We start from the raw sequence: 10,250 nt of genomic DNA on the forward strand, positions 1-10,250 counted from the left end.
GAAACGCCAAAATCTTTAATTTTCTTGGACCATAAAATAAGTGTAAACAGTGTAAATGCAATCTTCTTCTTAAGCTTCCATCTCCGAAACACAGCACTTGCTATTTCTCTGACTTCTTTCTTTATTTATTTATTTACAAAGCACAATGCGTTAGGGGCCCAGGCCCAGTGCCCCGACTTCTATGAGGGGAGCTGCCCGGGGCATGAAGGCGCTGCCGCCATCTTGTGGTGGGGGACACGGGGCAGCGGGGCGCTGCCGCCATCTTGTGGTGGGGGCTCCAGGGGCTCCAGGGGCTCCGGGGCAGGGGAGCGATGCCGCCATCTTGTGGTGGGGGCTCCGGGGCGGGCAGGAGGGCGCTGCCGCCATCTCGTGGTGGCGGCCCCGCCGGCCGCCCTCTCGCCGCTCTCCTCCCCTTCCTCCATCGCCCGGAAGCCGTCCCCGCCTCCTCCGCTCCGAGCCGGCTCCGGGCCGCGTGTGCTGGGCGCTGAGGCGGCGCCATGGAGTACATGGTGGGGCCGGCGGCCCACAGCCAGGGCAACATGTAAGCGAGGGGGGGGCATGGGCGGGCTCCTGGGACAACGTTTTTATTTGAGGGGAAAACAAAAAAAATACCTGCGCGTACCTTGGGTTTGCGTTGGGGTTCAGTGTGTGACTGACTTTTTTCCTCCTCATGTTGAAGCCTGTGCTGCCATTGCGGCGTGCCCATCCCGCCCAACCCGGCCAACATGTGCGTGGGCTGCCTGCGAGCACGCGTGGACATCACCGAGGGCATCCCCAAGCAGCTCACCCTCAGCTTCTGCAAGCAGTGTGAAAGGTGGGCACCTGCACCCCGACCTCCGGAGGTGGCACCCCCTCAGGGGCAAAGCAAACCAGCAGGGGAGCAGTGGTCTCCCTGCTCCTGGTGCTGTCACCCTCTGTGGTGTGTTTTCATCAAGTCTGGTACAGGTTGGAGGGGATCTGCTGGTCGCTTGCACCGGTTTGGAGATGGTAGTGCAGCTGCAGGGTTAGCTTTCTTTTCTAGGATGGTTAAATCGTCTGCATGGAAGTCTTTAATATGTGATTTAAGAGTAATCATATGAGCTTATGGGCTCTAAAAGCAAAAAGTATACAAATTAATAATGATGGCAGTAAAAGTTTGCATGCTTGTGGAATGCATAAATCTTACTCTTTTATGTAAGCAAAAGCTGTAGTTGCATAGCTGATATTGCAATTGAGAGCTTGGTAAATAATGGCGCATCTTTTGAGTGATTTAATTGTTTGAAGTAACATTATATATTGTAGCATGTTTTCTTTATTATAGATATCTTCAGCCTCCAGGAACTTGGATTCAGTGTGCCTTAGAATCAAGAGAGCTTCTTGCCCTGTGTCTTAAAAAAATCAAAGCTTCACTTAACAAGGTGGGCAGCCAACTGTGTGAGTATTTCACAGCATGTCTGTTAGCACTACGTGAAGTGAAGTCTAGCTGACTCATACAAGTGTCAATTCTCCCAGAGCAGTCATTAGTATTTGTGTAGAGTTTATTAACTGCTTTATAGTGAGCACAAGTAACGACGATCTGATCTCAGAACTCGGTGCTGGAATTCTGCAATGTAAGGACAGGCTGTAAGAAAGAACTTTGAAGCAAACTGAGGAGGCTACTGCAGTACAGTTCTGTGGCCTAACAGCATGCAGTGACCTGCACTGTTGCTGTCATATAGATGAGAGATGAGCGTTAACTGAATTAAACATAATTAACTGAAAGAAACTAATGTATTTTAGTGTACCTTAATTTTACATCATTAATTATTTATTTAGCATTATTAATTGGGTTTGGTATGCCAGCATATGCTTTTTATAATAAGGTTATTCATTTTCTCAGTTAACTAAGGAACAACAAATTATACCATAAGCCTGTGTATTTTGGTAGCTAGAGCTGCTTGTTTTTAACACTGAGTCCTTGTTCATTCCCACTGGCAGGTCCGGCTGATTGATGCAGGCTTTATTTGGACTGAACCACATTCTAAGAGACTGAAGCTGAAAGTGACTGTTCAGAAAGAGGTAACAAAAGTAGAGCAATCTGCATGTAGCTTTTTTAAAGCTTGAATGGCAAACAGTATAGTTTTTATTGTTGGTACTGCTTTTTAGTTTATCTGTTCGCTGGTAAAATCTAACGTGTTTAATGCCTTCTCTTGAAAAAATGTTGACTTTGTTATGCCTAAAATTTGTCATTAAAGTGCTGTTCATCACAATTTGAAGAAGATATCTGCTGTCCCTGTAAAGTTGAGAAAACATTGCTGACATTTCTTACATAAGTATAGCTGTTGGTCATGCAGTTCTAGTATAATACGAAAGTTGCTTCAGAATGCTGTGGTAAACTAGTACTCTAGTCTCTTGACAGGACCGGCGAGAAAATCTACACTTTTGTTTTGCAGGTGATAAATGGAGCGGTTCTTCAACAAGTATTTGTGGTGGAATACATGGTTCAGCCTCAAATGTGTGAAGACTGTCATCGAATTGAAGCTAAGGATTTCTGGAAAGCTGTAGTTCAAGTGAGGCAAAAGGTAGAGGCAAACTAATTTTCATTTGTTGATGGCAAAACAGTAACATGGAGAAATCTTTGGATGATTTTCTCAGGAAAAGATGTGCTTACACTTGCCCGCTGCCACAGTAATAGATTTAGTGATTGGTGTTTTTTTCCCCTACTGGTCTTAGTTTAAAAAAGCCTTTTCTGTTTTCTAGTATTATTAGCATATTCGCTTTTATGTGATGGCTTGCAGGCAGATCCTATGTGAATTTTTAAATATCCTTCTGTATTTTAAGGCAGTGTTAGAAACAATGGGACAGATTGTTTATAAATATTTAAATCTTCTTTAAAGAAAATGTTATCTTTAGCAATCAGTTATACAAAAATAAGAAACAGAAGCTTTAAAGAATTTGTTATAAATAGAGCACATCTCTGAAGTCGTTTTGATTATTTAGGGTAGCCTTTGGACTCTTCCTTTTCTTTTCACATAAATGTTTATTCTCCAGAGATACTGCATTTGCACTAGGTGGTTCTTAAACAACTTTGATAGATTTATCTTGTCCTTGTTTTAGACTCTGCACAAAAAGACTTTCTTCTATTTGGAGCAGCTGATTTTAAAACACAAGCTTCATCAAAATACACTTCGCATCAAAGAAATCCATGGTAAGTGGGGTGGCTTGTTAATCTTCAGGGTAAATGTAATACGTGAAGTAGGTGTGCTCATCAAGGTTTTCTTTTCCTTTTAGATGGCCTGGATTTTTATTATTCTTCAAAGCAACAGGCCCAGAAGATGGTAGACTTCCTTCAGTGTACAGTTCCATCTAGGTACATCGCTTACATTTATTGCATTGAGTACCCAGAAGCTTCTGAGAAGTGTCTGTTTCCTTTATTTTTAAAGAATCATGGAAGTGTAATGAAGCTGTATTCTGGCTAAAACAGGCAAAACCCTTTCTACAGAAGTCCTGTGTCTTCCATTTAGCCATTGTGAAGCTAACCTTTGTGCATCTTTCCAATGTCTTAGTGTATTGGTTGTTGATAGCATATGCTTTTGTTGCTGTACGTTGTAGTGATTATTTTATGTCTCAAGTAATGTCGTTCTTGCCGCATGAAAGCTCTGTTTTTGTGTTTTGTAGATCTAAGTCATCCCAACGTTTGACCTCACATGATGTTCATAGTAATGTCTACAATTACAAAAGCACTTTCTCTGTGGAAATTGTTCCAATATGCAAGGTAGCTTCTTTCTGCTTCATCTCCAGAGGGTATTGTATGAAGTGGGTAGAGTTTGGTTTTGCTAAGGGAGGCAAGATTTATTGTGTGTGTAGGGGAATGGGGAGGGTCTACACACACCAAGCATCAAGTGCAGGTAGCAGGTATCTTGAAGTTGTTGGGGGATGTTGGGTGGAGAATTGAAAACCTCAAGTTTAAAAATCTCTGTTTCGGATTTCTCCAAAGACTTGCTTAAAAATTAAGGAAATGTGAGTGTAAACTATTTTCTGTTTGTGTGCAGGACAATGTTGTATGTCTGTCACCAAAACTGGCGCAGAGTCTCGGTAATATGAGCCAGATCTGCGTGTGCATTAGAGTAACGAGTACTGTCCACCTCATTGATCCGAGCACTCTGCAGAGTAAGTTCTCTTTTTTTTTTCTGTGCTATGCAGCGTGTGATTTTTTTCTGTTGTTGGCACAATCTATTTTTGGTTTCATGAAATCTTGTATTTTTACACCTTCGTGTTGTAAATGCATCTGTGCACTCACAGAATTGGAAATTTAACAGCAAACTGACACATAGCTCTTCCCTAAACTTCATTTCCCAAGTATTCTAGGCAAAATGTGGAGGGTCAGTACTAGGTTCATGGCTCTAGTGCCCCTCTAAGCACTTAGATTTGTGAGAGGTGTGCTTCTAAAATTAGAAGACCTCTTTTTTTTTTTTTCTTTTTTTCCCCCACTGTAATTTCAGTTCTAGCTGTCTGGGTGCCACAGAAGCAGATGCTGTGATTAGATTTTGCTGCTGAGCTGGACTGCCCAGCTAGTTATACAGACTGCACTGTGTGCATGTGTATTTGGATGCTTTATATAGTAGGGGTGCATGAGTCTGAGTATACATGCTTGTAGTAGTGTGTGCATGTATACTATATAAAGAAAAATACCTCTAATAAGGCTTCGTCCCTTACTAGAGAAATGATTTTTATGAATAAAAATCATCTGTGTTTCAGACAGGTGATACGTGATTTGGCTGTCACAGATCATCAACTGCTCTCATAGTGAGAGTTTGCAATCTGTGTCTTGTCCCAAATAGTTTGTTACCATTTAAAAAAAAAAATAAAAACTTGAACAGAATGCATTGCAGTTGCCTACATTTTGGTGAATGCTTTCTTTTAATTTCTCCGATGCGAGCTCTCTCTCCCTTGTGATTGCCATTCTGTTTTTTGGTTTGTTTTCCAGTTGCTGAAATTGATGGAAATACCTACTGGCGCTACCCTTTCAATAGCTTGTTCCACCCAAAACAGCTGGAGGAATTTATTGTTATGGATATCAATAGAGTTCAAGAAAGGAAGAAAGGTGCAGGTGCAGGGGCAAGATCAAACAAAGTAAGAGTTCATTCCTCTGTGTTTAATTTCATGTGTTAGGCCTTCCTCTCCTCTCCATCCCCTCCTTCACTGAACATCATTTTTGCATCATTCTATGTTAAAAAGCCAGATGTATGTCCTTCTGTCATGCCACTTGCAAAAGCTCCTCTCAGGCAGTTGTGGACAGTGTTTTGTTTTGGAAATTGTGATGAGTTGGATGTTCCTTGAGTCCCACTTTTAGAATTTTGTATCAAACAGTTTAAACTCTACATTCTGTTATCATCATTGAAAGTATTGTCAGCTTTTCAGCTCTTCAATTACTGATTTCTTTGGTTGTTGAAGTGTAGAAGCATTGCTTTTTAATCAGAATCAATGGACTGGTGCCAAATGTTTGTGTTTTGTTTTGTTGTTTTTTTTTCCTCAGGCAAAAGCTATATGTAATAGAAAGTTAGGAAGTGTGTTTTTAAAAAAAAAGAAATAATTGAGTTCCTGCAAAAAGTGATTGCCATGCCCATTTCCTTAGCTTTGTAAAGATGAGAAATTAAGAGTAGGGAGCAATTTGTTGGGCGCCTGTTGTAGAAGTACAAGCTTAATTACAATTGTAATTTAAACCAGCAATGTAGCAGTACAAATATTTCAACAGTACCGAAAGCTAAGCTGCATTTATTACAAGAGTTTATTTTTCATTCCTCAAGCACACGCTGGCTGAAGCCTGGGTACAGAAAACCTCGGAGTTGGATACAGATCATCAGTATTTCTGCTCTACTCACTTGGGACACATTCTAAATCCTGGAGACCTTGTCTTGGGGTCTGTTCTGTTTCTTGGTTTTATTTGAATGAGCTGTGCCATAGGAGTTAGCATTTGAGCCTTGCAGTAGGAATTCTGATGATGAATTTACATAGGAAGTATGAAAGGCTTTAAAGACTTTTGTCTGCTGTTGTGGAAGGGAAGTTTTGAATCTCTCAAGAGCAAACACAGGAAAAAATACTGGCAGCTGATGACCTAACTCTTATTTGGTTGCTAGGAAGCAGGAATGGTTGTTTCAGTTCATACTGCTGGCCTGGATTCTTGCTTATATATTATCAAGAAAGTTGTCGGTTTTCTAGGTGAAATCAGCAAAAGGGGTAGAATCTTTCATTGTGGCCATGAAGAGATGATTCTAATACAATAAAACTTTTCTAGCAGAAATAATGCCAGGAAAAGGAGTGTTAGTAGTATGAGGGCTAAAGCGTTGACTTCTGAAGTGCAGATAAGAACTGTTCAGACACAGATGAGAGGGATATTCAAAATGCTGGGCAAGGCCCAAGGAAGGGAAGGCGTATGGCCTTTTTGCTTGATAGTGAGTATTGTGTACAGCAGTGACAAATGGGAGATGTTTGAAAGATTAGGCCTGGACAGGGATGCTTAAACATGACTGAAGCCAGCAGAAGCTCAGGGATATTGTTACACTGGTTCAGGAGGCTGCTGAGTGCAATGTGCTACTGAATTGGGGAACAGCAGCTTGTAAGAGTTACTCAGTTTCATCAGCTGTATATTGATGTGGATTTTTTCCTTGCTCTCTAATTTGGCAACATTTATCTTTCTTCGGAGCTGTAACTTGTATAACTTAGGCTCTATGGTGTTTAACACAAGCCTTAAATTAGCTTGTTAATACAAGCATATAATACCTTGAGTACAATCTTGTACATTCACGTTAAAGGATGAACTAACTACCTGTTCTAATTTTAGATTCGACTTGGCCAACTGTAACTTGAATGATGAGTTTGTGAATAAGATGAACCCACACAGTATTCCCGACGTGGTAAGAACATCTTCTTTCTCTGTATAAAGTTCTCTGCGTTACTTAGGGGTATTAAGGCACATATAATAGTTTTATAATGAACACACACGTTCCCTGGTGTTGAAGGAAGGAGATGTTAACATTGAAATTAGTATAAAGTTTGATTTTGAGTACATGCTTTTTTAAGTGGTGTTTAAATAATGTAGTTTAACTTATCTTACTTGTTGCTGTTCAAATTACCGTACACTGTGTGGTGAAAACTGTATTATATCTCCAATCTGTGCCTCTTAGGACACAAAGGTTTCCAAATACTTTGGATTGAATTGAAAAATACTATACAAATTCTATACAAAGTTTTAGAGTGTCAGACTGGCCATTGTGGGGTGTTCAGGGCAAAAGTACAGATCTCTTATGCTGCCTTGTGTTTGTTGGTAAGAACGAGTCTAACATTCATTCAGCTGATTTTATGGTTGCTCAAATGTAGACTCGGGTGGTGTTTTGGTTTGTTAAAGTGTGCCATCAGTTCTGTTTAAGGTGCGCGTGTGTAAATATTTGTTGTTTTTCTCTGTAGGTATTAATAAAGAAGAGCTATGACCGCGCCAAACGCCAGCATCGCAGAAACTGGAAACTGAAAGAGCTGGAAAGGGACAAGGAAGGCATGGATACAGATGATGAAAGGTTTGTTGTCTGCCATGAAGCTTTTCAGTCCTTTCTACCTAGGATACTGTGCCAAGTCTAGAAGTAACAGTTAACCACTTCCTGCTGAAGATAACCCCCTGTGATGTAATGCCGTACTGACTGCTAGGGGGGCACAAGCAAATGCTGCTGGTTCTAGGTGAGCACGATGATGGCTCACAGCACAGGTTGATCTCAGTGTTCTTTGAGGAGTATCTCTGCATTTTTCCCCTTTTCCTAGAGCAGGAAGTGCTTCAAGCATATGCACCTTATGCTTTTAAAGTGTTCTGTTGTGATTTCTATGTTTTCAGGGAAGATGGATACTGAGGCCAGTGGTAGGGGGCAAGGCACAAACTAAATCCTGAATCTTAAAGATAACCCTGCAAGTCTTTCAGGTTTACTGTTGCAAAATATTAAAAAACTATGTTATTTCAAGAAAAACCATGAGACAAACGATTAGAAGCATTGTGTCTGCTTTATGAAGCACTGTGAAGCATTATGGCTGCTGTCTGTTTGGCTATGAAAACGTGTTTGTGGCTGGTTTGTTCCATGGCATAGCTGAAAGAGCAAAAGGAGTTACTAAATAATGTCCAACCGAGTAGAAAAAATGAGGTAATTAGGTGCTGATAAGAGCTAAAAATTTGGAGAAAAAGCAGAAATAATGAGTTGGAAATGTTGGAATGCAATCAGAAGGCATGCCTAAAGAACTGCAGGCTGCAGTCATTCCTTGAGGCTTTGTTTCTTTGATTGTTTTATAAACTTGTGTAAACGCAAAGGAAAAGTTTAGTAAATATATGAAGCATCTTTTACAGACAATACCAAGACTTCCTTGAAGATCTTGAAGAAGATGAAACCATAAGGAAAAATGTCAACATTTACAGAAGTAAGGCTTTTTTAATTGTTTAATTGCATGTAACTTCATCATTACCATTTGAGTGAAGATATTTTTGTTGTAGTTTTGCCTTTGGATCTTTGAACTGCTCATTCTTAGAGAAATGCAGTAATGTGGTGATAGCGTGTGGTATTTCCCATGCACTGTGTGATGCATACAGTCATATGGAGGTAAAAGCCTGTTTTCTTCCACACCCAAAACCTGTGCAGGATGAAAGATTTGATAAATAACTTGGCATCTTCCAAGAAGGCAAGCATTATTAGCCTTTGGAGTTGCTGGGTTTTAGGAGGGAGTTGTTTGCTTGCTTGTTTGTTTTTACTTCTTTGGGGTTGTTTAGTTTCTTTTGGTTTGTTTGTATTTTTTTGTTGGTGGTGGTGTTTTTTATTGCTTAGCTGTTCTTGTGTTGTTGTCTTTTTAATTGCTCTTGTAGATGCAGACATTCCAGTGGAGAGCGACACGGATGACGATGGTGCTCCACGGATCAGCCTGGCCGAAATGCTGGAGGATCTGCATATCTCCCAGGATGCCACTGGTGGGGAGGGAGCGAATATGATGACAGAATAAGACCGATGCATTAATCAATGCAATTAATACTCCCTTGGAGAGGAGAAAGTACCCTGTAAATAAGCAAACATTATGAACTGTGATCACGTGGGTGTGAAAAGTACCGTGATCTCTATCAGCGAACCCCTAAATCATGTTGCTGAATGAACACTTTATATATAAATTCTCTTGAGGATCAGCAGTTGCAGTTAAGTTCCTGTGCAAGCATTGCAGCATCAGCTCCACAAGTTCTTTGCACCTCTTGAGCACTTTCTCCTGCAGCTTCTGCAGGATAAAGACCAGTTGACTAACTGCAGGTTTATCCGCTGGAAATAGCCCTTGTCTTAAGTGGAAGACACTTATCAAGGAAGAATATCCAGAGGGAGAGATTTTATTCTAGTTTGCTAGACTTTTATCCTTTATAAATTGCTTCCTTTTCTTCACCTGAAAAGGATTTTGTCATGTCTTAATCTTTTTGGCACAATGGGTTGAAGCCTTTTATGACAATGCTAGATTATTCCATGTAATATTTGGGGAAAGTTCAAGAATGTGTCTTTGGATCCTTTGATAAGGAGGCTCCAAATACACACGTTGTGTACACAAAAACAGTTCCTTTTAAATTGTTCGAAGATGCAGTCCAGAATCAGAAAAAAATGTGTCTTCTGTTAAATGGTAATGAATATTTTATTGTACTGTATTCCATGCCTGTATCGGTGGATTAAAAGCAGTTTTTAATTAGTAACACACATTAACAAATATTAAAAGACTATACGGACTTCTTTGTTCTATCATTATTTATATAACTGTTAAGTTTATTTCTACTGTAAACCCAAAGAGAGCACAAGCAGGGTACTAGGACATGACATGCCAATTGTTCTGGTTTTAGTTTACTGCAGGAGCAGTGTGCCAGAGAAAGCAAAGGTATTTTTTTTTTGTAAAAGGTGGAGGTATGTTTAGTCATCAGTTCTTCATACTTTTTTTTTTATTATGTTTCACAATCTTGTAATCATCCATTTGTAAAGGGGAAAATGGAAATTTGGAAAGACAGTTTTGATGTAGGCATTGTTAGCAGCTCAGGCATTCCTTAGAATTGCCATCTTTTACTGTGCATTTGTGTAACTAAGCTCTCCTGCTTTCTCTCCCAGGAACTGTCTCTTTGTTTTGTTTTGTTTTCTACTACGTAGAAAAGCAATTGAGAAAAATCCATTCAGTTGCTGAAAAGCAAAGGTACAGTTTATCTCATGACAGTAATTTAGTTCAGTATAAGGAAAGGCATGACATGTTTTGGT

The 10,250-nt window shown here is 40.1% G+C and overlaps 1 protein-coding gene across 1 annotated transcript; it reads left to right on the top strand.

Moving 5' to 3' along the window:
- Positions 1–438: 438 nt before the first annotated feature.
- Positions 439–9,736, top strand: NMD3 (NMD3 ribosome export adaptor). Its single transcript, XM_084291859.1, has 15 exons — positions 439–541; positions 680–814; positions 1,301–1,397; positions 1,957–2,037; positions 2,412–2,540; positions 3,076–3,166; positions 3,250–3,328; positions 3,637–3,733; positions 4,011–4,128; positions 4,946–5,091; positions 5,766–5,878; positions 6,800–6,872; positions 7,423–7,529; positions 8,339–8,409; positions 8,849–9,736. Exons 1-15 carry the CDS (start codon positions 498–500, stop codon positions 8,980–8,982), a joined length of 1,515 nt encoding a protein of 504 aa, XP_084147985.1. The 5' UTR covers positions 439–497; the 3' UTR covers positions 8,983–9,736.
- Positions 9,737–10,250: the final 514 nt, after the last annotated feature.

Source organism: Netta rufina, assembly GCF_964035555.1.
Source record: "Netta rufina genome assembly, chromosome: 9".
NCBI lineage: Eukaryota > Metazoa > Chordata > Aves > Anseriformes > Anatidae > Netta > Netta rufina.

Bases quoted from the DNA above. Each gene is read 5' to 3' on its own strand.
- NMD3 (XM_084291859.1), top strand. From the start codon at position 498: ATGGAGTACATGGTGGGGCCGGCGGCCCACAGCCAGGGCAACAT. The intron at 815-1,300 runs GTGGGCACCTGC...TCTTTATTATAG, and splicing joins TTCTGCAAGCAGTGTGAAAG to ATATCTTCAGCCTCCAGGAA. The intron at 3,329-3,636 runs GTACATCGCTTA...TGTGTTTTGTAG, and splicing joins CAGTGTACAGTTCCATCTAG to ATCTAAGTCATCCCAACGTT.